Consider the following 27,407-nt stretch of genomic DNA (forward strand, 5'->3'; position numbering starts at 1 on the left):
AAAGAATCAGAGAATCTTAGATACATAAAGTTATTTTCTTATGCCAGGGACTTTCTAGCCTGGCTTTCCTTGCAGGTTGCTCTGGATTAGTGTGACAAAGCCAGAAAGATACTTCTCCCCTCACTCCTGCTGTACAGCAGGGCCACAGATGCAGTACTCATCATGTTGCTTCAGCTCACTCTTCATTTCCCACCTTGGCTGCAAAGATACCCCTCCTTACATGTGCCAGACCGTCCCTGTATCATTTCTTGTCTGATCCTGTAAGTTAGCCTGTCTTCTCAGTCTGAGAAAGAGGGTCCGAAAGGAGCACCTGTGTGGGGCAAGGACAAAGCAGTGTCTGGATCTGTTATTTGGGTGGAGTGGCAGAAGAAATTGGTGACCCTCACATTCTTCAGTGTGTGAAGCTTACAATCAGTGAATCTTGATTTAAAGAAACCTTAGAGATGTATGTTCATTTTGAGACAGCCATGGGCTGTAATGTACATTCTGTAATTCAGGCTCAGCAGTGGTCCTCTCCTGCCCATCCTGGGTCAACCTTGGGGCTATAGCCCATACCTTAGCCTGTCAAGCCTGTTAGGAGATCACCTGTCCATCCACCCAGGCAGTGTTCAGTGAATAGGTCCCGAAGCGTTTGGGAGGGAAGATGAATACCTGTGAAAAATGACTCAGAGCACTGGTTAGAGTCCTGGCTGCTCTGCTTCTGCTCCAGCTTGCTGCTAATATGCCTGGAAAGGCAGCAAAAGGTGACCCAAGAACTCATTTTATTTGAAAGGCAGAGACAGAGAGGGAGACAGAGAAACAGACAGAGATCTTCCATCCTGATTCACTCTCTCCATATACTACAACAGTCAAGACTGGGCCAGGCAGGAACCAGGAGCCTGAAACCCAATCTAGTTCTCCCACATGGGTGGCAGAGACCCAAATCCTGAAGCCATCATCTACTACCTCTGAAGAGCACACATTAACAGGAAGCTGGATCAGAAGTGAAGGAGCCAGGATAAGAACCAGGCATTCCAGTGAGGGATGCAGGCATTCCAAGTGACATATTAACTGCTGTGCCAAATGCCCACTCCCAGTGTGATAAGTTTTGACAAACACATTAAAAGATGGAACATATAGTTCCCTCTTGCCTCTTTGCAGTAAATTCCCTACTTCATTTGCCAAGTGTTTCCTGAGTATTTTCTAAGTGCTAGAAACTGTGATAGCTGAAGCCCTACTGAGATGAATAAGGCAGAGCGCCAGTCCTTGAGAAGCTCACAGACCAGTCTAGAAAACAGGCATGTTCGTTGGCAGTTACAGTGAAAAGTTGTAAGTGTCGCAACAGGAGTAAGCACAGCATGCTGAGAGCACACAGGAGAACCATGCAACCTGGACTCAGAGGCCCTGGGAAGGCCTCCTGGAGGAGGTGATATACACGCTGAAACCTGAATAACGATAGGGCTAATTTGGTGGCGAGGGAGGGTGATAGTGACAGGATAGGAGACACAGAACATTCCACGCAGAGGACACAGTTTATGTAAGACTTGGGATCTAGAGAGGGCTGGCATGCTGGAGAAGTGGAAACAGCAGTGTGGCTAGGACTTCAGGAGGTATGGAAAGAGATAAGTGAGAGGGAAGGAGAGAGAGGACAGGGCCAGACCATGATGGTGTTATAAGCCGTAGGCTTTTGGACTCTATCCTGAGGCAGTTGGGAACCACTGACGTGTCAAGCAAGGGACTGACTCGATCAGATTTGTCCAGTAGACTGACCACTCAGTCTGGCTGTGCTATGGGGAGAATGGAACGCAAAGGGAATGGCCAGTCTAGAGGCTGCTGCCCTAATTCAGATCAGAGGTGGTGGTAAGGAGATGCAGGCAAGTAATAGTGTGGCTAGCAGGAAGCCGGTGGATTGCAGAGACGTTTTGGAGGTGAAATTGAGAGGTATGTGATTTAACTGGATGTGAATAAAGAGGAAGAAGGGAGAATTGAGGGTGATATTCAGCATTGGAGAGGAAGGTAAGATAAGTTAGTGTACTGTGTTCAACTTTAGCTGGAGATGTTAAGATATAAGAGGTAGGGACTAGAGTTAAACCCAGGCCAAAGTGAGATGTTCCATCAAAACCTATCCAGATGTTATCAGCACCAAGGAGAGATTTGGGGAAGATACCAGCAAACCAGATAGTTAAAGTCATGAATTTGAAAGAACCTTCCAAGGATAAAGATGAGTGGAGGGAGGAAGTCAGGATAGGAGACTGTGGGTGGATGATTCTCCCCCAACAGATCAGTGCCCTGATGGCTGCACCACCACCAAGCAGTGTTCTGAAGCAGGACTCCACGGAATTTGCTAGAGTAGTTTGAAGTGTAACCAGTGTTCCAGCATTCATGTGTTAGTTTTTACACCATAGAAGTTGATACAGAAGCCAGAGTTTGGGGCTAGATAATAGGTTGACAGAGAAAGTGAGAATTCTATGTAAATACAGTAATTTGAAGCCCTTAAGAAGAAAGAGTTAGGCAACTGTGATGGGGCTTCTCCCACTCCACCCTCCTCCACCTACACTCCCAAGGCTACGTTTTAGCTTGCTGGACCAGACCAAGGACAGCAGAGGATAGGGTGGAGGCGAGAGTGTCTGATGTTCCTCACTTTTTCCCTCTCTCTGTTGCTCATTGGTGTCTCTGCTCTATCACAAGCAACCACTGTCATTCGTATTCGAAAAGTCCGCTTTCTGGGTGGTAAGAACTTTTGCTTGTCCCTTTGCCTCTAGACATACACCTTTTCCCTCTTTTCCTGCTCACTGCTTTATAGAAGAGACTGCAAATGCAATTTCAAGTTGGGATGTTGCTGCTTGCAGTGCCAGGAGATGAAATTCCTGGGACCCAAAGCCTTTTGAAGCTGAACTCCAGGTTTTCATTTCCTCCTCTGAACATTTGCCGTGCTAATTCACAAGGGCCGCAGTCCCAGACGGGATGTTCAGCCTTTCCTTGGAGGAACATCACCCATGGCAACCCAGAGTGCAGCAGTAGAATCCCTAGGGGCACGAGCCTTCCCTTCTCAGTTGCTTAGAGCGCTCCCTCATTTGCTTGTGCTTACCATTATGTTATATGTCAGTACAAAATTGACTTTGATTTAAACTAATGCTTCAGCTTTAAAGAGGGGTGGAGGAAGAGAACCAGAGTAAAGCTAGTGCTCCAGCTGGAGCCAGTTCAGCACAGCATGATCTTTGTCCTGGATTTCCCAGAAGCCTCTGGATATCTAGCTAGATCACCTTTCACACCCATAACAAGCATCCTGTTTTCTGCATGATGACCTGAGGCTGTTCATCCGTTGGTGTTTCCATAGTTTCCAGACTGACTCTTCATATGCACTCTCCCTGAGAGCTCCTTTTTTTCAGGGTGTCCTCTCTATACTGGAGCCCTTTAGTTTACCTTAAGATCATCCTATAGCTGGCTGTCCAACTGATCTTTGCTGTCTTGGGCTCTCTTTGGTCTTTCCTACCCCTGTGTAGTTGTCATTGACTCATTCATGCCATGAACAACTGCTTATCTCTGCATTTAACCCTGTCTGAGAGAATGGCCCAGCTACTAGGATTTAAAAGACCCTGGAAAAGCCATCATCCCTTTCCAGTCCTGGGCAGTCTCCCCCCTCGTCAGCATTGGCTCCCATAGCACTTTGTCCTCTTCTTTACCAAAGCCGGTGACCTCACTTTGCACTTCCAAAAGGTAGAGCCGGAGATTGCAGGCTTTGTGAGGGAGGCTGGCCCAGTCTCTCTAGAGGAAGATTGGGCCAGCCTTCTGGAGAACTGTGAAGCAGAACACTGATGGGAAGGTGACTGTGGGAAAGAGGTGGGAAGTCATCCTTGTTCTGAGACATCTGATAGAGCCACCTGACCAGATCTGCTGCTATAGGAAAGCTCAGGAACCGTGGCCTTATTGCTGAGACCTGACCCAGCCTCCCTTCCCACCACTAGAGCATGAAAAAGACCGGCTGTGTAAGAGTGCTGACTACATGAACCTGCACTTCAAGGTGAAGTGGCTCCACAATGAATACGTGCGGGATCTGCCTGCCCTCCAAGGGCAGGTGCCTGAGTACCCAGCGTGAGTCATCCCGTGGCACCCCAGAGGGAAAGGAAAAGGACCTCCTGGGTGGGCGGCTAGTACCTTCAGTTCAGCAAGCCAGTCTTGAGACCGCCTGTCAGCCCATGCTCTGCCCTCCGGGAAATCCTAGTCTGGTGGAACACATGGCATATGCCAGTCACTAGCCCCAACCCCCAATTCTCCTGCTGTGGCTGCAGGTGGTTTGAGCAGTTTGTGCTGCAGTGGCTAGATGAGAATGAAGATGTGTCCCTGGAGTTTCTGCGTGGGGCCCTGGAACGAGATAAGAAGGATGGGGTAAGTTGGGAGCGTGGGCTGCATGGAAGCAAGCCAGGAGGGCTATTGGGAGCCACTGAGCCATCCATGGTGGGTAGAGCCCTTTAGAACCCTACAAGCTGAAGAAAAGGTAGCAACTGTGGATGGTGACGCTCCGTGTGGCCTTGCTCAGTTCCAGCAGACATCAGAGCATGCACTGTTTTCCTGCTCTGTGGTGGACGTCTTCACACAGCTCAACCAGAGCTTTGAGATCATCCGGAAGCTGGAATGCCCAGACCCCAACATCCTTGCCCACTACATGAGGAGGTTTGCTAAGGTGACCATGATCGTCCTTATTCCCTCCCTTTTAACACCACCACACTCACAGCCAAGTCACAGGCCTGAGTTTAACCCCGCTCTACAGTGGTCTTAAGGTAAAGCCTAGCAATTCCCTGCCCCTCCTCCCTTGTGTCTGGGGCAGACTGATGGGTCTGTCTCAATGTTCTGTGTTGAGAGGAAGCTCCATCCCCTGCTGTGATGGTCCCCCCGTTGTGACTGCTCTGAGATGAGAAATGCCACCTCAGGCAGGATTCCTGCGGGAAGAGCTCAGGGTTCCTCTCCTCTCCTTCTCTCCTCTTCCCCAGACCATCGGGAAGGTGCTGATGCAGTACGCAGACATCTTATCAAAGGACTTCCCAGCCTACTGCACAAAGGAGAAATTGGTAGGTTCAGGTCCTAGGGCCCTTAGAAAAGTGCAGTGGGGACATTTCTGATCTTTGTTGCTTTTGAAGCTGTTCTCAGAGCCAAGGGTCAGGGTGATGCTCCTGGCTTCCTGTTCCTGCCAGGGCTTTGCTTAAAATCTGTCACAAAATAATAAGAACTGAATAAGGGTTCCTCTGAGCCTCCATTTGGTATTTTATTGTGTACTAAGTTGTACCTTTTGTGTTTCTTTGCTTTTAATGAACAATTTAAGATAATACCATGAATGCCTGAGTACCCACCACCCAGCTTTACAACATTTGTATATAGACTTTATTCAAGGAGAATTGTCTGAATTGGCTCCAGATCTTGGAGTTTAGGGAGTGACCTGTGTGATTTGGGAAGTGTCTGTGGCTTCTGGATTAGTGTGAGATAGAGACCCGAGGCTAACAGGCGCTGTGCTGAAAGGAGCCAAGACTCAGTGACTCCATCTGTCCTTAAAGCCCTGCATTCTGATGAACAACATGCAGCAGCTGAGGGTCCAGCTGGAGAAGATGTTTGAGGCCATGGGAGGCAAGGAGGTAAGCCGTCGGGCTCCCGTCACTCACTGCACTCTTCTGTTCCTGAGCTCTTGTCCTCAGAAGTCCACCCTCTCTTGACTAGGTGTAGGCCAGGAATTTAGCTTGGGGTATGGGGTATGGATGGTTTGACCTGCCACACACAGTGGGGCCAAGCCCTAGGAGGGAAGATTAGGGGCTGGGGAGGAGAGAAAAGGTTAAGAGACGCAGCCTTGCCAGACCCACCTCCTGTGGACACAGCTGGACCCTGAAGCTGCAGACAGTCTGAAGGAGCTACAGGTGAAACTGAACACGGTTCTGGATGAACTCAGCATGGTATTTGGAAACAGGTCAGTGGCCCCAAAACACACAGCCCTCAGAGCCAGGTGTGGTCCCAGCCAATCCCAGAGCCCCTGCTGTACACCCACCTTTTAGCTGCAGGTGCATGGATGTGCCCCCTGCCCTCTGGACTGTCCCTGCTGGAGCCTCACCATGAGCATGTAGGCGTGAGAACAAACAGCTGATGGCTGCTGCAGGGCCAGTGTGTGTCTGGGGAGGGCTGTGCTGCACTGTGGGCACACGTGTAGTTTCCAGGTGCGGATTGAGGAGTGTATTCGACAAATGGCGGACATCCTGGGCCAAGTTCGGGGCACGGGAAATTCATCCCCCAATGCCAGGGCCTCCGTGGCTCAGGATGCAGATGGTGCACTCCGGCCTCTCATGGACTTCTTAGATGGCAAGTAAGTACAGCACTCAGGACTGTCCCGTGGGAACAGGCGGAACGGAGGCCATCAGAGCCTCTCGGGAAGAGGGGCCTCTCCAACTCAGCTCAGCCTCACCTGTTACCTGGGCCCACAGCCTCACCCTCTTTGCCACCGTGTGTGAGAAGACAGTTCTGAAACGTGTCCTGAAGGAGCTCTGGCGGGTAGTGATGAACACAATGGAAAGGATGATTGTCCTGCCCCCCCTCACCGACCACACGGTAAGGACACCTCCCCTCCGTCTCCCTCTCCTCCCTGTCTCCCTCTCCCTAGTCCCCTCCTCGGGATGGAGCTTGGAGTCCTCTGCTTTTGACTAATCACCTCTCTACCAGGGCACCCAGCTGATCTTCACTGCTGCCAAAGAGCTGAGCCAGCTTTCCAAACTCAAGGTACGTGGCTTGTGGGACTCTTCTGACAGCTGCAGTCTGTCTGAGGCCCGAGTGTGTGGGGGGGATGCCCGAGGGGAAGGCCACCTGGGCTTTGGCGATTGAAGAGGAGAGGAAGGAGAGGAGTATGCGGTTATGAGCTAGACGGTGGAGTCAAGACTTCCATGATTGCCTGAGCCATTCTCATGCTGGTGCTTTCTGTGGGGTTCCAGGACCACATGGTACGAGAGGAAACACGGAGTCTCACGCCAAAGCAATGCGCTGTCCTTGACCTCGCCCTGGACACCATCAAGGTGAAGGCCTCCCCCTTTTCCAGACTGTCTTAGCACCACCCACTTGGCCCTGCCAGACCAGGTGTCCCTTAGGCTCTTACCACTCTACATCCAGAGGAGAGGCGCTGTGTACTGGCAAGGATACAGAGTCCCTGCACTCAGGTGTTCAGGATTTGTTAAGGCTGTGATCAGGGAAACCCATAACTAGAAGGTCGTGGATGTCAAGTTCTGTAAGGGTCAGAGCCCTGTGGCTGTTCTCCCTGCCTCAGAAGCTTCCATCCCATGTCTGTGCCTGTCAGGATAGACCCAGCCTTCAAACAGCACCTCCAGGAGCGTGGCCCTCCCCCGCTGCTGCTGCCGCCAAACACTCACATAGTACTCTGCCCCCGAGAGGCTGTGGCTGGTTCTGTGGGTGTTCCTGAGCTTACTGTTCATCAACGGCCTCTTGTGCTCACAGTCCTCTCCCCGCTTCTCTGAGGACAGTGTTGGGGAGCTGCCTCTCGCAAGAGGTGAAGCAGTAGCAGGTGTGCTTTTATCTTGCAGCAATACTTCCACGCAGGAGGCAATGGGCTGAAGAAGGCATTCCTGGAGAAGAGCCCAGATCTGCAGTCCCTCCGCTACGCCCTATCTCTGTACACACAGACCACAGACACTCTCATCAAGACCTTCGTGCGCTCGCAGATTGCACAGGGTAAGGCCTAGGGGCTTTGGGTTCACCCCCTCATTTGTCTCTATGGAGTCAGTATCTCCTCGTCCTTGGGGAGGATCTAGTCACTTCTTCCGAGACCCCTCGTGCTCAGATCTCAGGATTTCTTGAGGGAACCCCAGAACTGACCCCTACCCGTACCCGGCATGGGAATCACTATGGCCTGGGAAATGTGCCTGAGGTTTCTTCTTGCAGACATCACCTGGCCTCTGAACTCAGGGAGTATAACTTTTCTGGTAAGGGGGAGAAGGAGGAAAATTCTATGAGAAAGCTTTGAGAATAGATGATTGGAGCACTTAGGAAGGCTCCTAGCTTCCCTGGGGAGAAAAAGCAAGACTTTATAGACTCTGAAGTGCACAAGGAGAAAACACGGGAGCAGCTGAAGGTAGGGTGTGGGTCATGGAGCCCTGTAGAGCTGAGGCCACACTCTAGGGCACAGGGGACCAGGCAGCTGTTTTTCTCCCAGTGACTTACTGTCCTCAGAACCCCTCCTTGTCTCTAGCCAAGACAGTCTAGTCTGTCAAAAATAAAGTAATAATTGCCTAGATGTGGCTCAGACTGAGATTCTGACCTGACCCTGGAACATCTTTGGGCATGTTTGTTATTGCTTGTTCAAGGGCAGCCTGGGGAGTGAAACTGGTGGAGGGAGAGGGAGGCTTAGGCCTTACTGAACTGTGGATCTAGGGTGGAACTGACCCGCAGGGCAGAAGGACCTAAGCAGTTAGACAGGAGAGGACAGGAGGTGAGAGCATGGAGGGGACTTTCAGTGCTGCCCTGTTTCTCTGATCTGTGCTTATTTCCAGTTCAGTGTGGGTAGAAAAGACAGCAAAAGAAGCAGCTGTGCACCTTGTTCAAGGGGACTGAGTTCATGTAAAGGCATGTCACATCAGGGGAGAGCTATGTTAATCCAGAAAGTCTGTTTAGATGCATTAAGCTTTATACTAGATAAAATTCAAGGAGATGCTGAAAAGGGCACATAGGAGATAAGGGCAGAGGTGATAAATACAGGCGGAATCTGGGGTGTGTGTGCGTGTGCGTGTGTATGTGCAAGTGTACTGCCTGTTGCATTATCATTGAAGGGCCCAGGAGATAACAGCCGATAGCCTCTATTTTGCCTGCTGATCTTAAATACCTTCTCTGCTTTCTGCTGCTGTTGCCAATGATTTATTTGGTTATCTTCACTGCAATGAAGTCTCATGTGGAACTTCATGCACTGCCCTCATCCCTTTGACTTCTTTCTGCACCCTGTCCCACCTCTGAGCTCCCTCAGAATACGTGTAGGGATGCTTTGAAAGGCTGTTAACTCCGTAAACCTCTAACTAATTCTTCTTTCTCTGTCCTGCTGCTGCTACTACCTCTTGACTTGCCTGTCCTCATTCAGTGCATGATGGGAAAGGTATTAGGTTTACTGCTAATGAGGACATTCGGCCGGAAAAGGGTATGTTATACACCATGCACATGTGAATCTAATATGGGTTGACATTGACCTTTGTGAACTAGAATGAGCTGCTTGTACTGGAGGTGGGGAGAGGGTTGGGGGGGAATCAGGTATCAAGGTTTGGAAGCTGTATCCCAAGTCACAACGATGTACTCCTATGACCCAGGAAGGGGTTCGGTTGTGGATCCCTGTCCTGGCCCCAGGATTCCCCCACCCTCTTCCTCAGGACAAGAAAGGGCTTTCATTTGGGGTGCAAGGTAGTAATGTTTTCTCAAAATTGGGTGGGGCTTCTGCTGAGGGGAGCCTGCGGTCGGCTCTTTTCAGAGGTTGGGACTGGGGTGTTGTTCTGTGGAGGGGCTCAGGTTTGAGCAGGATGAAGTGTCCAAGCAGGGCAGCCTCCCAAGCAGGGGCCTCCAGGAGTCCTGGAAATAGGCAAAAGGGTGCTGCTTTTGCCCTGAAGGAACTCACATTGTTCCATTAAGAGACACAGATACAGGGTGACAGCACTGCCCTTCCATAGCAGTTTCAATAGAACTGCTTCAGCTTAGAAGAGCCTTGGGGCCGCGGCTCACTAGGCTAATCCTCCGCCTAGAGGCGCCGGCACACCGGGTTCTAGTCCCGGTTGGGGCGCCAGATTCTGTCCCGGTTGCCCCTCTTCCAGGCCAGCTCTCTGCTGTGGCCAGGGAGGGCAGTGGAGGATGGCCCAGGTGCTTGGGCCCTGCACCCCATGGGAGACCAGGAAAAGCACCTGGCTCCTGGCTCCTGCCATCGGATCAGCGCGGTGCGCCGGCCACAGCGCGCTGGCTGGGGCGGCCATTGGAGGGTGAACCAACGGCAAAGGAAGACCTTTCTCTCTGTCTCTCTCTCTCTCACTGTCCACTCTGCCTGTCAAAAAAAAAAAAAAAAAAAAAAAAGAAGAGCCTTGGGGATCCGAAGAGATTCCTAGAGCATTTTTGAAGTTTCATCTATGATGCTGTCCACTTAACTTGTGTTTATAATACACAGCCTCATTCTTTATCCCTTCTGCCATTCCTTACTTCTCCATAGCTACCGTGGGTGATTGCTTCCTGCTTTAGGGTGTAGGATAGTAGACTCCTAACCCTTCAGTTTTGACGGGAATAATTTGTCCTCAAGTCCCAGGGTTCTTCACTGGGGAGGGGAGGTCATCTATTTATCTGTTCCTCAGGGTCCGGTGTGGATGATCCTGTGGGAGAAGTCTCTATTCAGGTGGACCTGTTTACACACCCTGGTACCGGGGAGCACAAGGTCACAGTGAAAGGTGAGTGGTGTAGACCTACAGGTCTGACTTGTTCTTGTTCAGTAGCCTCACTCATCAATCCAAGGCATGGGCTGCTCATCCCAATCGCCCTCAAAGAGGAGTATCATCTGGGGCTCAAGAGCTGGGAATGTTGGGCGGGATCCCTCACAGGTTTCCTTTGTTTGGGCAGTGGTGGCTGCCAATGACCTCAAGTGGCAAACAGCGGGTATGTTCCGGCCTTTTGTGGAAGTGACCATGGTTGGCCCACATCAAAACGACAAGAAGAGGAAGTTCACAACCAAGTCCAAAAGCAACAACTGGGCCCCCAAGTACAATGAGACATTCCACTTGTAAGTTACAGGGTGGTGGACCTGCAGGACTCTGGGATGGGGGTGACCTGGAGACTAAGACTTCAGGGGGCGAGGAGTGATGGGCTGGAAAGCAGGCTGGGGTGAATTCCACTTAAGACTCTCAGCTTTGTTCTCTTACCTTCTACCCTGTGCTCACAGTCTCCTAGGAAATGAAGAGGGGCCGGAGGCCTATGAGCTGCAGATTTGTGTGAAGGATTACTGCTTTGCCCGGGAGGATCGTGTGCTAGGGCTGGCGGTGATGCCTCTGAGGGATGTGGCAGCCAAGGGCAGCTGTGCCTGCTGGTGCCCCTTGGGCCGGAAGATCCACATGGATGAGACAGGCGTGACCATTCTCCGGATTCTGTCTCAGAGGAGCAATGACGAAGTAGCCCGAGAATTTGTGAAACTCAAATCGGAGTCTCGTTCCACGGAGGAGGGGAGCTGAACACCTTTGGCTTATGTGCCAACCAGGCAGCGCTGGGAGTTAGCTACATAGTCTGCTTAGGGTCCTTGTAGTCAAGAGTCTGACCCCTTCAGTTAAGAATAGTTAAGGAAAATTTAGGATGGTGAGAGTATAGCTTTTCACAGTAAGGGTCATGAATCCCTGAGCAGCAGGTCTGTGGTGCTAGGAGCAAGGCTGTGGGTTACCGCGTGGAAAGATTTTCCATAGAGAGAGGGGGACATTTCTGAGTATCAGCCATTCCACATAAACTATCTCTACCCCTCTCCAGTTAGACACTTACATGCCAATCATCAGAAGAACAAGTCTATGGAGGGCCTAGGGTCATGCCTGGCTGGCGTGGTAGTCAGTTGAGCCCACATTTCTAGCTGGGCCTTGTGGTGTGGACTGGAGTATGGCCAGTGGAGGAACACACAGACTGGAGTTAAGACTGTCACTTCAGCAGCATCCGCTGATTTAGTGTTGCTCCAGTGAAAGCAAGGCTTTGAAACTGAACAAGATACCGAGTGGTGCTTCAGAGCCCTGAGCAGAGTATTTCTTTGGAACTCAGGCACCAGGGCCACCCAACCCGGAGTCCCCGAACCATGCTTCTGCACGCGGGGAAGTGCTGCTTAGTACCTGGGAAGCCGGTCTCATGTGTAGTTGTACCTGAGGGCCAGTTGAAGATCCATCAGCATTTTCTTCTTGGGTAGGCCCTGAACAAAGCCAATATTTTGGAAACCAAGCTCAAAAGAGTCCTCACCTGTAGCTACTGCCTTCTGGGGCTGTTCTCCACCTTGAAGGAGAAAAATCTCGCCTTGAGCCCCCCCCTTCCATCAGGGTCAGCTGCTGTGTCCCTCATAGGTGTTCAAGCCTACAGAGCCGCTGGGAACCTGATCCCCCTGGACTGGCTGGACAGAGAGTGGCCTGAACACTCCCTGGGAGGTCAGAGACAAACTTCCAGGCGGTCAGATGGACTTCCTAGGCTGTCGCTCAGAGATGTGACATGGTCCATGGGTTTCCTCAGCAGCAGCCCCCTGGACTTCCTGAGGACTCAGCATTGTCCACAAGCTGTACCGGCCGCTACAGGAAACAAGAAACGAAGCATCTCTGCTGTTGTTAATTGCTGTATGTGCCATTGTTACAGGAGATTATAGGCTAGTCTGTAATAAATTATCTTAGCAGTCTTTGGTGTCTGGTAATTCTGTTCCAGTGTGGAAAGCCATAGAAATGACTGTCCTATGTAATGGCAGATTTTTTTCTGCTTTATACGCCCACACCCACCTTCAGTCCCCACCACCCAGGTGGCAGAACATGCAGTGTCTGCATGAGCAGGAAGCAGTGCAGCAGCCATTGGGCTGGCCTCTTGGCCTTCACCCGAAACCACGAATCTCATTAATGGAGTCATGGGACTTAGGGCATCAGCTTCCTGCAAAGGGTTCTGAGGAGTAGAGGCGATGCTGTGTGCCAGTCAGTACTAGTCCATGCTGCCTCTTCCGTTTGTTCACGCAGTTGGGTAGACCACAGCCTGAGCCATGAGGACAAGGCAGGAGCCTGGGGGGGGGGGGGGGGGTTGATGCCTGCAGGGTTTGGCAAGGGGTTGAGGCTGCCATGGACAGGACAGAGCTGAGGCCTCCTTGAGTGTACACTGCTCCTTCATGCAGGCTTTGTCCAAGGAAGAAGAGCTGCAGGAAGAAGTACTCCCAAAGCGGGGGAAATACTGGCAGACCGAGGCCTCCAGGCATGGGAATCAGAACCGGAGCAAGAGTGCTCACCTATGCCCTCCGCCTGTGCTATCATCACTCATGGGGAAGGTACTGAAGGGGCACTGACAAACTAAGGCCACTTCCATTTGCTCGCTTTTTTTTTTTTTTTTTTTTTTTTTTTGACAGGCAGAGGCAGAGAGAAAGGTCTTCCTTCCGTTGGTTCACCCCCCAAATGGCCACTATGGCCCCGCGCACTGCGCCAATCCGAAGGCAGGAGCCAGGTGCTTCCTCCTGGTCTCCCATGCGGCTGCAGGGCCCAAGCACTTGGGCCATCCTCCACTGTCTTCCCGGGCCACAGCAGAAAGCTGGACTGGAAGAGGAGCAACCGGGACAGAACCGGTGCCCCACCATTTGCTTACTAAATAAATACAGTTCAGTTGCCAAGTCAATCAAAGATGCCCCTCTTCCCCTCCCCTCCCCCCCACCAAACAAGCCACCTTCTGTCATTTCTGCCTCAAAACTGCCTCTTGAATCCTGTCTCACACCTAGGTCCCCACTGGCACAAGTGGGGCCATGGCCTTTTGCTCTCCTTGTCTGGGTGACAGTGATCATCTCCCACCTCCATTCTTTCCTTGCCCCCTCCACAGACTCAAACGAGTCTCTCCTGCTACAGCTTTTCAGTGGTCACCCATGTTCCCCAGACTGAAGCTTCAAGACAGCCCCGCACCCTGCATCACTCCCACGCGCGCCCGTCTGCCTTTGCACATTCTGGTCCCCTAGCTGAGACATCTTGTTAGCTCTCATCCCTGGCCCCTGGGAAGCTTTTAGGAGCCAACTACTCTGGAGCCGTCCCCACCGCACTCTGCACTGTTAGGAGGTAACTCGTCGGTTCTCCCCTCATCAGCCTGTGATCTGCCCAAAGGCAGGGTCTTTCATCTGCGTTCTCCCAAGCTGGGGTATTGCAGCACGCAGGCCAGCTCCCGCAGGCCCCCGCCTCGGGCCGCCGAGAAAGGCGGCAGGCTCGTAGGCCGGCTCGTGCGGGACCGGGCGGGGGCGGGGGCGGGGTTTGGCGCTGGGCCGAACCTGGAGCTCTGCTGCACTTGCGCAGAAAAGATGCGTTAAGATGGAGGGCGCTGGAGTCGACGGCTGTACGGCGACGGTGAGCAAGAGGCGTCCAAAGGGGGCGCCCGCGGAAAGGTTATCGCCTTCTGCCTTACTTTCTCTGGGGGCCGTACCCACACACTACCTGCGGATCCCAGACTACCTGCCAAGCACAGGCCCCCTCTCTTCTTCCCAGTAGTTGTCCAGCTTCTTATTCTGCGAGAGCTGACAAAGTTAGAAGATCTCTTAGCTCATATTCCCGTAAAGCAACTGGTAGTTGGAGCTGAGAAGCAACTGTTAAATTAGCTTACTACAGTTCATCACAGATTCCATTTGTTATTTTACCCTAGGCCTTCCCTTATTTGCCTGGCATCTAATAAGTATATGAGTTTGCAATCCTGATGTAGAACTTTGGGTATTTTCTTAGCCAGTATTTTAGGCTCTCAGGAAGAACAGGAATCCAAGATTAGATACGTGGTTAGGCTGGCTTTGGCTCCTACAATGCTGATTCGGATCAGAGGTCATCCTAATGGCTAGAAACCAGGATAAACTCTATGCCAGAGTGGTACTGATAAGAGAATTTAAGTAAAATATCTGTACCACCACATTTGATCTTTAAGAAATCCAGTGTCTAAGCTCTATGGTGGGGCCAGGCCAAGACCAGGATTCTTTTTTTCTCTTATGAATGCCTAGTTTAATAGGGGCCTGGTTCTGGTGTCTACAGAAAGTGATGGCTCAGACATGCTGTCTCCTTGACTGTAGTACTCCAAGTTAATTCTTTGTTAATGGGGATAATGTACAGAACTTCGTGCTTAATGACAAATGGGCAGAAAGCAAGCATTGGCAGGGATGATTCAGGTTTCTGATGTGGGCAGGTGGGCAAATGGTAACGTTAGTACCTGATGTTCCAAGACAAGAAAAGGAAGACATCACAAATTTGAGTAGGTCAGAGGAAGGGGATAGAAGCAATGATTTAAGATTTGTACTTGTAAGTTTTTTTTATTATGGTAAAATACACATTACATAAGAATTCTACATTGTTACTAGTTTAATATGCGCAATCCAGTGCTATCAAGTACATTCATGGTGCTGTGCACCATTGCCATTATTTACTTCCAGAACATTTTCATTACCCCAAAGGGAAACTGCATACTCAATTAGCAATCATTGCAGATTTGGAAGCATTTGTGTGACATCTGAATACAAAGTTAAGTAGACATTTGAATATGCAGTGCAAATGCTCAGTATAAAAAATTTGGGCTGAAGATGAAACTATCTTAGAGTTCCTAACCTGGCCTATGAACTTGAGAGTATCCAAATATCCTGAATTAGATGCAAAATATGTAAGTATAAGCATATATACTTGTTTTTCTGAAGGATATATATATATATATATCATTAATCAGATAATCAGAGAAATTTCTTAGTCTGAGAAAAGTTAACAACCATTGATATAAATAGTAAGTGAAGCTATAGGCATAGTTAAGAAAAGCTGGGAAAATGTATAATAAGAAAAATGAGGCTGGAATCTTGGGTAGCATTTAAGGAATAGAGAAGTCCAAAGGGTGTTTATTTTCTTAATACAAGAAACAAAATTAATTTCTGTCTCAAAATGGGGGAAGACTCTCACAGTGCAATGTTGTCTCCTATTTATTACATGTACCTCTCTGTTGCTAAACACCCAAACACATACTTCACAGACTCATTCATTCATGTTCTCAGACTGTCTCCCTATGTTACTACCCTTTAAATTTCTCCCTAACTTAGTCTTCTTTTAGGCCATTTGGTTGGTGGCAAGGGTGTCATTTATAATAATAATAGAGTTAAGTAAGTTGTCATAATTTATAGCCATAATGTGTGTGCACTTGCACATGTCTGTACACCCCTGTCGATCTTGGAGGAATACCGATTCTCCACCTATGGTCCCTGAACCAACGGTGCCATCTGAATTTGTAAGAAATGCAAAATCCTGGGCCCCATCATGTACCTAAATCAAAACTGAGGGGTGGGACCCAGCCTTCTAGGTGATTCTAATGAAATTAACATTTGAGAACAACTGCTCGACTATTCCTAGCCAACTTTTTCAGGATATAAATAAAACATAGGTTCCTGGTTCTTTTATTATCTTTCCTATAATAACATCTGGATGACAACATTCTGTAGTGTCTGATGAATTCCTCATGAAAAAATTGTCTTTGAACACTCTTGTCCACCTGTGATCTTCACCGCCACTCTGAATTATAGACAAATATTATTTCCTACATGTTATTTTCACCTTTCATGTTGCAATAGCCACCTTCAACAACATAAATTGTGAATTATGCAGATATTAAAATGTTTTGTAAATGGGAGAAATATTTCTGTGAACACCTTTATTATTTACCCATAGTCCTTGGTATTGGAATCTCCCAGTGTTCTGCTGAGTTTTATCCTTGGTCTTCAGAGTATGAAGTGAACCTCAGTGAAATTGCATCTTGCTTCACCCTCGCCAAGGATTTTTCAGATACATGACCTTGCCTAGAAATGCAGTAGATCTACTTGTGTACAGATCCTTTGGATTTCCAAGAATTAGTGACTGTAGTCAGAAAGAACTTAGAAGAAGCCACAGAATGAATTTGGAGAGAATTAGACTTGGTCATTGAGGTCAGTCAAGGAAGGTTTTCAGCTTCTAGCCCAAGGGATAAGCCAGGCAGTTCAGTATTTTAGTTGTTTCTGTGTTTCCAAACAGACTGTACACTAATTGAGGGAATGGATGTCTTACTTTGTCTCTTCAACCAGGCCTTAACATCTAACACATACCAAGCACTGAATAAACACTTGCCCACTTATATTTTCTTAGTCTAGAAGGTGAAGATAAAGATTTTAATTCTGGCCCTACCTCTAAGCCACATGGATGGGTTAATTTAATGGACCTCTGATTTCCTCATTCTCTAAAACCGATCCAGTAAAGTTTGCCTTCCTGCTATCCAGTGTCTTGTAAGAATCTAAAGAGAGGATACAAGAGTACTTCAAAAAGTTCATGGTAAATTAAAGACAAGTTTATTTTTATGCAACAAAATTTTGAAATCTGTGCATGCAGAAAGTTCATGGAAATTGCATTTTATAAAAAAAAAACTGCACAGGTTTCAACTCTTCTTGCACCAAAATAAACATCTTTTCCCTTTTCCATGAACTTTGTGAAGTACTCTTGTATGCAAGTATAAAATCATCTTTAAAAATTTGAGAACTTTATAAATGTGAAGTAGTACGATTTTGATTTATATGCTCCCTCCCTCGGAGGCATAATTGGTTCTTTGTAGATTGTGGAGAGAGTACCACATAGTATAGTGGGCTAGAATTCAAGAGATGTTGGTCCTAGTCCTGACCTTTGAATTCTTTGGGTTTTAATTTCCTTTTATCTCAAATAAGGAAGCATGGATTATATTGGTGCAGATTTGACTATATCTTGGAATAACCTGATAGCAAAAAATATTGATGCCTGGAACCTATTCATAAATCTAATTCTGTAAGTATGGGAGGTATGCTAGGCCTCCAGATTTTTTTTTAACTCCCCATGTGCAGCCAAGGTTTTATTTTTTTAGATCAGCAAAACCATTTGTTCAGATAAAATCTTACACAAAAGTCCAGGTTTCAAAATATACACCATTGAGACTTCAGTAGCTTTTTTAGAACATCAAGCTCTGCCAATCCCTTTTTCTCATATCACACTTTAAAATTCCTAAGCCATCATAAAGCACTGTCAGAAAACCATTGCCAAGATCTTTTTCAGCTGCAAAACAGTGTTAGGACCTGCGCCTTCACATGAGATCTCTCTCCAGTGCTTTTCTTCACAGCAGTCTGACCCAGTGTCAGACCGATGAGTAGGGAGCCTGGCTTTCCATTGACTTCCTCCTGATTACCCTAACTCTTGCTGCAAGGCAATGAGTAATCTAAAATGTAGTAAGCAAAAGAGCCTCCTGGGTCTCCTGATGCCACCTGTCCCAGTGATTCTGATGGTGGTGGCTGGGGGCTGGGGTGTCTGGTTTTCACAATGATGTTGTATTTTTGAAAAAGTTGTTCATGGATCACACCTTTGGGAGGAAGTGCCTATAAGTGATTTAGGGGAAAAGTAAAGAAATAAAGTATGCTGGAATGTGGAGATATAGTGGAACAATGAATTTCCACCTGTGCTCAGTGCCAGGCCCATCAAAGAGGAGCATCTGGTTATACTCTGACCATGGTGTTTGGGCATAGTTCTCAGTTACTTCCCTGGAAACCTAGTTCAGAGTCCTCTCCTCATCTCTGTCCAGGCCTGTGAATGTGACAGGGTCAAGAGCAGTCAGCCAAGCAGGGATTCAATTCCTGACTGATGCTAAGCAAGTCACCTCACTCTGCTAAGCCTCAGAATTTTCATTAGTGAAAAAAATAACCTCCTCCTCCTGGTCCCAGGTTTTAGTGGAGATCAAAGCCATAGTAAAGTGTCCGGCACACAATCAGTTTTGATGGTTGTAGGACTGTGTCAGCAGGGCCTTGACTGACAAGCAGTTTTTGTTTTATTCTTAGGTGGTGTTTCTCTGAGATGAAATATGTAAAACCTTTCGTTTCAGGTAAGTGCTCAGCCTCTGAGGAGCCTCTTATTGGATCTCCAAGAAACTACAGCAGGATTCAGTCTCAGTTGTCTCAGTTGCCGAGACCTTTTTTTTTTTTTTTTCTGCAGAAATAGGAAGAAAACTACATTGCAAAGTTGAACTTGAGGTTATTATATGAAATCTTAGATTATAACCCCTGATGGCATTAATTCACACTTGGGAGTAGTATTTGAGTGGGTTTTCAGCTTTTTTATTTTTATTTATTTATTTATTTATTTGACAAGCAAAGTGGACAGTGAGAGAGAGAGACAGAGAGAAAGGTCTTCCTTTTGCCGTTGGTTCACCCTCCAATGACCGCCATGGCTGGCACGCTACAGCTGGTGCACCATGCTGATCCGAAGGCAGGAGCCAGGTACTTCTCCTGGTTTCCCATGGGGTGCAGGGCCCAAGCACTTGGGCCATCCTCCACTGCACTCCTGGCCACAGCAGAGAGCTGGCCTGGAAGAGGGGCAACCGGGACAGAATCCGGTGCCCCGACCGGGACTAGAATCCGGTATGCCGGCTCCGCAAGGCGGAGGATTAGCCTAGTGAGCCGCGGCGCCAGCCCAGCTTTTTTTTTTAAGGCAATGAGAGGAACAGTCTACTTGAAGACTTGAGGCAGGCAGGCAAGTGTTTAATTTTGAAGGTGACTAGGAAAGAAAGTGTCTGACACCACTAAAGGTAAGTGTTTCTGATTTGTAAGCTTTCAAAGAGAGATGAATAGTTCAACAAAGACTCACTGGGTTTGTAGATTTAATTAGAATTGTTGATGTTGGAGTGAGATGAATAATTGACAATTCCTCTCCTCTTGACATCTCTCCCTCCTTTTTCCACTTGAGCTTAAATTAGGACGATCCAAAGGGTCTTCTTGAGTTTGTTTCCTTTTCCATAGAGAGCTAACTGAACCCCTTTCTGCAATCTTGGATCCTACCATTTTCATCCATATATCACAATTTATCTTCTACTGTGGTTATTTTGGAGAAATCTTAGTGTTTTTATGAAGGTCTGAAACTAAACTCTTCATATAATTCCAGCCAAATGATTATTGTATGAGAAGGCTCTCTCTAACAAAGGGAAAAGCTCTCACAGTTCTGTGTGAATACAGTTTTAAAGAGTTAGAAAAAAAAAAGAGAAAGAATTTTTTTTTATTTTAAAATTTTATTTATTTATTTGAGAGGCAGGAGTTACAGAGAGAGGGAGAAACAGAGAGAAAGGTCTTCCATCTGCTGGTTTACTTCCCAGATAGCTGTAGTGGTCAGGGCTGGGCCGATCCGAAGCCAGGAACACAGGGGCCCAAGCACTTGGGCCATCTTCCACTGCTTTCCAGGCCATAGCAGAGAGCTGGATCAGAAGAGGAGCAGCCAGGACATAACTGGCGCCCATATAGGGTGCCGGCTCCGCAGCCGGAGGCTTAGTCTACTATACCACAGCACTGGCCCCTAGACTCCGGTTCTTCCATAGGGAATTTCATATTCCTGGCCTTGTTCGTGGCTTGTCCTTGTCTCATGATGGCATTAGTACATTTCTGCCCTTATGGAATGTATTATCTGGTTAAAGTCTTGAGAATTCCAAATAGCTCATGAAACACATTTTTAGTACCAAGCCTGTTCCTTTTAATGCAAGCTATTGGCATAATGCCAAAACATTGTTCAGTAAAAGTTATTGAGCTTGAGGCACAACAATGTAGTTGAACTAAGTCTTTGATGATGTATCTCATGCAAGGAAGTACAACTTATAAGTGATAGATGGATAAATAGATGTTCTTTTTTAAAAATATTTGTTTATTTGAAAGTGGGGGTTACAGAGAGAGAAGGAGTACAGAGAGAGAGGTCTTCCATCCACTGGTTCACTCCCCAGATAGATGGCTGCAGTGGTGAAACCAGGTGCCAGGAGCCTCCTGTAGGTCTCCCACATGGGCACAGGAGCCCAAGCACTTGGGCCATCCTCTGCTGTTCCTCCCAGGCCATCAGTAGGGAGCTGGATCAGAAGTGGAGCAGCTGGGACTTGAACCGGTGCCCACATGGGATACCAGCATCACAGTCAGCAACTCTACCCACTTTGCCACAGCGCTGCTCCCAGACAGATATTCTTAAGCTTTTTTATAATATGTTGAGAATCTTAAAAACTTAGGAACTTTCCCCTCCAAAAATGCACAGGTCTTTAAATTGACAATTTAGGAGGGTTCACAAAGTTTCTAGAACTTATATATTGAGCTTTGGTGTACAAAACAAAAGTAAGTCAATAAATAATCTTAAAAACTAATGCCATGTAGATGAACTGTGTATCTTTCAAACAATTCTCTATAAATATGTTTCTCAAGCTTTGATTTATACTGAACAGCAGTTAAGTTCAAAATTACACATGGAATACAAATGGCCTGTATTTTAGAGTTGTGTGCCTTATGTATCAGATCTTTATTCAAAAGTCAGCCTTGGGGCTGGGGTTGTGACTTAGCAGGTAAAGCCACTACCTGCAGTGCCAGTATCCCATGTGGGTGCTGGTCCCAGCTGCTCTATTTCCAATCCAGCTCCCTGCTAATGCACCTGAGAAATCAGTGGAGGATGGCCTTTGACCTGACCCAGCCCTGGCCATGGCAGCTGTTAGGGGAGTGAACCAAGATGGAAGTTTTCTCTGTCCTCTCTCTACCTGCAACTCTGCCTTTCAAGTAAAAAAAATAAAAAAGTCAGCGTTGGGCCAGACTAGGGGTCTTAGGAGCAGGATTGGATAAAAGAGTGAGTGGACTTAAAACTGACAGAAGAGTTCCCAGAAAAGGGGAACATGTTGGAACCTTCTGTGATCGCCTTATTTCACTCAACATTATGTTATCAAGGTTCACATATGTTGTAGCATGTATGAAAAGTTCCTCCCTTTTTAAGGCCAAGTGATATTCCACTGTATGGAATATATCACAAAATAACACGTTTTATTTCTGCATTCATCTGTTGATAGACACTTGTTGCTTCCACACTTTGGCTATTGTGAATAATGCTACTGTGAACAGGGGTATACAAACATCTCATCGCATCTTTGCTTTCAATTCTTCTGTGTGTAGAGCCAAAAGTAGAATGCTGGATCATATGGCAATTCTATTTTAATTTTTTGAGGAATTACCATACCGTTTTGCTTTTTCTAACCTTGGTGGCGCTTTTATTTCACCCCTACTTCCCCAACACACACAGACGCAGGCATCTGCATACTGCTCTCTGTAGCAGCCATATCATTTTACATTCCCACTAAAGGTATTCAAGGGCTCCAGCTCTCCACATCCTCACCAACACTTGTAATTTTCTGGATTTTGTTGTTGTTGTTTGAAAGCTTTATTTATTTATTTGGAAGGCATAGTGACAGAGAGAAAGACAGTGACAATGACACACAGGGAAAGAGAGACAGAGACAGAAAGATATCTTCCACCCCCTGGCTCACCCCCCAAATGGCTGCAGCAGTTGGGGCTGGGCCAGGATGAAGCCAGGAGCCAGGAAGTCCATCCTGGTCTCCCACATTGGTAGCAGGGTCTCAGATACTTAAGGTATCACCCACTGCTTCCCAGGCACACTAGTAGGGAGCTGGATCAGAAGCAGAGTAGTTGGGACTGAAACCAGCACTCTGACATGGGGTGAGGGTGTCCTAGCAGTGGCTTAATCCACTGCACCACCACGCCTGCTCCTGTTATCGAAATAACAGCCGTGCTAAGGCAGACATTTGCCACGTAGTTAAGATGCCGCGTCAGATAGCTGCGTCTCATATCAGAGTGCCTGGCTCCAGTCCCACTTCTGATTCCAAGTTCCTGCTAATGCACATCCTGGGAGGCAGCAGGTGATGGCTGAAGTACTTGGATCCCTGCCACCAACGTGAGAGACCAAGATCAAGTTCCTGGCACCTGACTTTGGCCTGGCCTGGTCCCACATGTTGCAGGCATTTTGGAAGTGAACCAGGAGATGAAAGATCTCTGTTCTGTCTCTCTGGTTTTCAAATAAATAAAAAAAATTTAAATTTTAAGTAAAAGGAATCTTAATGTTTTACTTTATCCAGTAGCCCTCCCTTATCCATAGGAGTATGTTCCAAGCCTCCAATGGACCTGAAACCATGAATAGCACAGAATTATGCTGCATATACTGTGTTTTTTTTTTAAAGATTTTATTTATTTATTTATTTATTTATTTGACAGTTAGAGTTACAGACAGTGAGAAACAGAGACAGAGAAAGGTCTTCCTTCCATTGGTTCACTCCCCAAATGGCCGCTGCGGCCGGTGCTGTGCCGATCCGAAGCCAGGAGCCAGGTACTTCTCCTGGTCTCCCATGGGGTGCAGGACCCAAGCACTTGTGCCATCCTCCACTGCACCCCCCAGGCCACAGCAGAGAGCTGGCCTGGAAGAGGGGCAACCGGGACAGAATCCGGCACCCATATGGGATGCTGGCGCCGCAGGTGGAGGATTAGCCAAGTGAGCCATGGCGCCAGCCCCATATCCATACATTCCTATGATAATGTTTAATTAATAAAGCGGGCACAGTAAAAGCTTAATAGTCAAATATAACCTTTATAACATATCCTCTAATAAAATTACCAACATTTTAGGGTCCTCCTTAAGTAAAATAAGGCTTGCTTGAATATAAGCACTGTGACCCTGTGACAGCCAGTCAGAGGGTCTGAAGGGCTGCTAACACTACTGAGTGACAGTGTAGACAGAGGGAGGATTCACATCCCAGGTGGGCACAGTGGAATGGCACACAATTTAAAACCTATGAACTGCCTATTTCTGGAATTTTCCACATACTGTTTTTGGCTACTAGTAAATGAAACCTCTGAAAGAAAAACCATGGTTAAGGGGAGACTGCTGTAGACTATTTCGGAAATGAGTATATATTCATATATTATTTATGTGAAAAACGTTCCAAAGGGAAGTTACTTGAGGCAACTCATGACGTTATGGACTTTGCTAGCATCTTCCTGCTGCATCCACATGGGGTAGCTTAATTCTCACAGTGCACAGAGCCCCAGGCTCTAGGCTTTTAGGAAAGGGTACAAAGGGAAAGAGATTTACATCCTTCCAGTTTATAACCCAACAAAGAGCTAAGACTCCTAAGGAGTAGCATGGTAGGACCACATAGACACCATGGGGAAATCTAGAAGGTTTTTTTCAGGTAATACAAGTTTGACTTGATCAGCAAGATTTTTAGTTCAACCATTTTAGATGTAGCACATTTCTAAAATCTCTGGTGAGATTGTTAGCAGGTGCAGTCATCTGAAAAGGCCTGACTAGAGCTGGAAGATTCCCTTCCTGGACGGCTATAGGCAGGAGGCCTCGGTTCCTCACCACTGCTGGCTTACTCGGCCTCAGGGCGTGGCTACTGTCTCCTCCCAGAGCAAGCAATGTAAGGGAACATGAGAACAGGAGGAGTCCCCAAGGCTTTATGTGACCTAGAATCAGAGTCACTCTAGCATCTTCCCACTCTAGAAGCAAGTCACTAAGAGTAAGCCCTACTTCTTGAAGGGAGGAGACTAAAAAAAAAAAATTGTGGATATATCTGAAGCTACCCCACTGGCAAAATTTGCATCCTTGCCTTTTATTTTGTGTCATTGTCGTTGTTATCATCACCTCTTGGTCTTGTTACATCTGGCCATTAGAGTTGTGAACCAGTTAATTTGCCTATTAGAACTGTATGTAAATAAGAATAAAAAGAGATTCTGGAAACCCTTTGTAAGCAAAGGTCTTACGAGGTCTTACCTTTAGTGCTGAGGTTTCACGTTGTCTGTCTTGACTGTTCCATGGCCAGCTGTTGCTTACTACTGGCTGTCAGACACAAACTCCAGAGGTAAGAGGTGGTTACAATAGGAAGTGACAATATTCTAGGAAACACAGAGTTAAAGAAGGCTTCCCCTCTCTCCACATCTTATTCCTCACTGTTCTCCCTGGATGTTGGTATAGAGTTTTATATTGATTATATAACACAGTGGTTGAAAGCACAGACTGGAATCAGACTGACTGGGTTCCAGTCCTGAGTTTGTTACTAGCTGGGTGATCTTGGGCAAGTTAACCTCTCTGTGCCTGTTTCATCATCTATTATATGGAGACAATAATAACATAGTGGTATCTAACTCATATAGTTATTTTGAGGGTTAGATGAAAAACAGAGTCATTTCAGGATTAATGTTTTCTCCTTGTATAAGTCATATAATAGATTTCTCTCATTGCTTAAGTAGGTAAAATGCCTAAGCCATTAGTTCACAGACACATGTAGTTAGTTTGAGCTGCCCAAGGGCCAACCTATCTGCAATCTATTTCCTCCCATCCTTAAGTCCCTAGGTAGTTTCAAATTCAAACACTGTTAGTATGAACCAAACCCAACATACTTAGGAAACTAAATATGCTTCTAAAAATGTCACAGGTCCAAAATGGGCTATATATGCTCTTCCATTTCCCATGACATTGTCCCCTCTACTAGCACGATTAATTGAGGGTTCGCCTTGTTGTCCCTGTGTGACCAAGTACCTGAGATAGAAGTTCTGGCCCAGGCCTTAGAAGTAGGTATTTAGGAAATCCATTACCAAGGTCATGACTTGGCATACAACTTCATGGGCATCATTTCTGTTACAGTCTGTTGATGCTGCATAAAGATGTGCAGTGTGCAACCTGGGTAGCTGTGCATGGTGGCTCAGGAAAGAAGAGAGCCAAAGAGATTAGATTTTGCTTTTCTCAAACAAGTTTAATTAGAGTCACTCTACAGAGAAAAAGGCATCCCTATGGGTTAAGGTGGAGAGATGGCCACCCAGAAGGATGGAAAAGGGCCTTCTGATTTCAGGTGCTAGCGTCACAAGACATGATTTCCGGTTCTGATTTTTCTCATGTACCATGTCTCTAAGTCTTCAGTTTTCTCCACTGTAAATGGAGTAATTCTCTTTCTCTGTACCTCAGGTTTAATGAGATGATCTCTATCATCTAGCCGAGCTAAACAAATGCAAATGGTGAGATTCCCAAGACAGAGAATTTAAGGAAAACAAAATCATCAAAATCATCAAAAGGTTAGTAATCTGTAGTTTACTCATGGTTCGGAGACTTAAAGGAGTTTTTAAAATCTTTTTTTTTTTTTTTTTTTTTTTTTTAGAAAAAGCGCTGATTAGCCCTAGTGATCAGGTGCAAAGGACATTACTTAGTATTCTGCACAAAGAACAAAGGATTCCTGAGAGTGTGAAGCAAGGAGAGATGGGACAGGAGAGAGAAAAGTGTAAGAGATTAAGTGCTCCTTTGGTACTGCTTTAGGGAATTAAATATTTTCCTACTAAAATGAAAGACCCAGCAGGTTTAAAGCAATGAAATTGTTGGAGGTTTTGAGAAAAAAAAATTACTGGAGGAAAACTGGGAGAGGGGTCAAGTTCGTGTCACAATGTCAATGATGATTGACGAGACCCGACACTACAGTGAGAGTGGAAGAAATGAAGTTTTATTTAAGAAAAAGAGAAGCTCCCCCACAAAAGGGAGGGGCTGGTAGAAAGAGACCAAGCCACTGAGGTCTCGCAGTCTAGGGGTATTTGTCTTTAACACGCCACCTCTGAAGAGCAAATGCAGTGGTTACACATTTCCCATTGTGAAGGCAGGGGCAGACTTCATGGAGCCTTTTCCAACTAGTTTCTGTCAACCCCTAGATCTTGTTGTCTGTTGGCAAATATTTGTCACAATGGGCTTCCAGCCTGGTTTGGTTAGCGTGTGGGTGCTGGCAAGGCGCTCCAGGGTGGAGCCAGTCTGACCTGCTTCTAGCCACGGGCTCCCTCAAAAAAAGGTTTAAGGCATTATGATAACAAAATTCTTGATCTATGGGTCGATAAGACCAAGTAAAGTGTACCTTAAGAGAAAGGTCTTTGTTTTCGTTTTCCATTCTCTTAGTCATCCTTTTCAGGAAGCCACCCACTGAGCAAACTGTTCAGCCTCTAAGAGAGCCAAGCATGATGTGGAGTAATAACAACCTCCTGGGGCCATGCAGATCTACACATGGTTACTAAGTATTTTAATACACACCTCTTTTTTTTCTCTTTTAAAATTATTATTTTTTTGAAAGATAGAGAGAAAGAGAGAAAGGTCTCTCATCCACTGGTTCAATCCCCAAATGCCCACAGCAGGGCGTGCTGGGCGAGGCCTAAGCCAAGAACTCAATCCTGGTCATTCACGTGGTGGCAGAGCCTTCCCTGGTGCACAGGAAGCTGGAATGCAGACTAGAGCTGGGGCACAAGCCTCGACACTCCTATATGGAGTGTGGGCCTCCAAGCGATGGTTTAACCTGTGCCAAATGACCTCCCTACTGCTTATTTTTTTTCCTTTTTATCTTTCAGTTTTTGAAACTGGAGCAAATGTTTGGTCTCACAGGACACTCACATCCCTTATCAGAGAACCTGGGTTCCAGTCCCAGCTCTGCTCCCAAATCCAGCTTACTGCTAATGCGCACCCTAGGAGGCAGCAGGTGACGGCTCACATAGTTGGGTCCCTGCCATGCACATAGGAGACAAAGCTGAGTTTTCAGCTCCAGACTTCAGCACCAGCTGTTGTAGGCATCTGGGGAGTGAACCAGTGAGTAGGAGCTCTCTCTGTCTACCTCTTCAATGATCTTTTAAAAAATTGTATCACATTATATTCCTAAAAGTTTTCATAGCTAGATATACAGTTATTAATAAGCAATGATAGGCTGGCGCCATTGCTCACTAGGGTAATCCTCCGCCTGTGGTGCTGGCATCCGGGTTCTAGTCCCTGATGGGGTGCCGGATTCTGTCCCGGTTGCTCCTCTTCTAGTCCAGCTCTCTGCTGTGGCCCGGGAAGGCA

At 47.1% G+C, this 27,407-nt stretch overlaps 2 protein-coding genes across 37 annotated transcripts in view; both read left to right on the plus strand.

Annotated features, from left to right (window-relative positions):
* Positions 1 to 12,376, plus strand: part of UNC13B (unc-13 homolog B) — a 261,972-nt gene extending 249,596 nt beyond the window's left edge. For 17 of the 26 annotated variants that reach the window (XM_070053821.1, XM_070053890.1, XM_070053828.1 and 14 more), the window contains 16 exons: positions 2,668 to 2,709; positions 3,945 to 4,071; positions 4,269 to 4,365; positions 4,517 to 4,660; positions 4,968 to 5,045; positions 5,526 to 5,603; positions 5,841 to 5,929; positions 6,167 to 6,319; positions 6,438 to 6,561; positions 6,673 to 6,729; positions 6,939 to 7,019; positions 7,542 to 7,689; positions 9,086 to 9,142; positions 10,329 to 10,421; positions 10,591 to 10,750; positions 10,910 to 12,376. In XM_070053821.1, coding sequence (XP_069909922.1) covers positions 2,668 to 2,709; positions 3,945 to 4,071; positions 4,269 to 4,365; positions 4,517 to 4,660; positions 4,968 to 5,045; positions 5,526 to 5,603; positions 5,841 to 5,929; positions 6,167 to 6,319; positions 6,438 to 6,561; positions 6,673 to 6,729; positions 6,939 to 7,019; positions 7,542 to 7,689; positions 9,086 to 9,142; positions 10,329 to 10,421; positions 10,591 to 10,750; positions 10,910 to 11,195 — 1,814 coding nt within the window. In that variant the 3' untranslated portion in view covers positions 11,196 to 12,376. The remainder of the gene's footprint in view (positions 1 to 2,667; positions 2,710 to 3,944; positions 4,072 to 4,268; positions 4,366 to 4,516; positions 4,661 to 4,967; positions 5,046 to 5,525; positions 5,604 to 5,840; positions 5,930 to 6,166; positions 6,320 to 6,437; positions 6,562 to 6,672; positions 6,730 to 6,938; positions 7,020 to 7,541; positions 7,690 to 9,085; positions 9,143 to 10,328; positions 10,422 to 10,590; positions 10,751 to 10,909) is intronic. The other 9 variants (XM_070053879.1, XM_070053885.1, XM_008270748.4 and 6 more) reach the window with 2 other exon arrangements.
* A 1,575-nt stretch (positions 12,377 to 13,951) lies between these two features.
* Positions 13,952 to 27,407, plus strand: part of LOC100345551 (phospholipid-transporting ATPase FetA) — a 111,554-nt gene continuing 98,098 nt past the window's right edge. For 5 of the 11 annotated variants that reach the window (XM_008270096.4, XM_070053970.1, XM_070053978.1 and 2 more), the window contains exons 1-3: positions 13,952 to 14,054; positions 18,539 to 18,582; positions 25,515 to 25,621. The gene's annotated coding sequence lies outside the window, so the exon portion shown is untranslated. Of the gene's footprint in view, positions 14,055 to 18,538; positions 18,583 to 25,514; positions 25,622 to 25,704; positions 25,825 to 27,407 lie in introns of all 11 variants that reach the window. The other 6 variants (XM_070053967.1, XM_070053982.1, XM_070053971.1 and 3 more) reach the window with 3 other exon arrangements.

This window comes from Oryctolagus cuniculus, chromosome 1 (assembly GCF_964237555.1).
Source record: "Oryctolagus cuniculus chromosome 1, mOryCun1.1, whole genome shotgun sequence".
In the NCBI taxonomy this organism is placed as follows: domain Eukaryota; kingdom Metazoa; phylum Chordata; class Mammalia; order Lagomorpha; family Leporidae; genus Oryctolagus; species Oryctolagus cuniculus.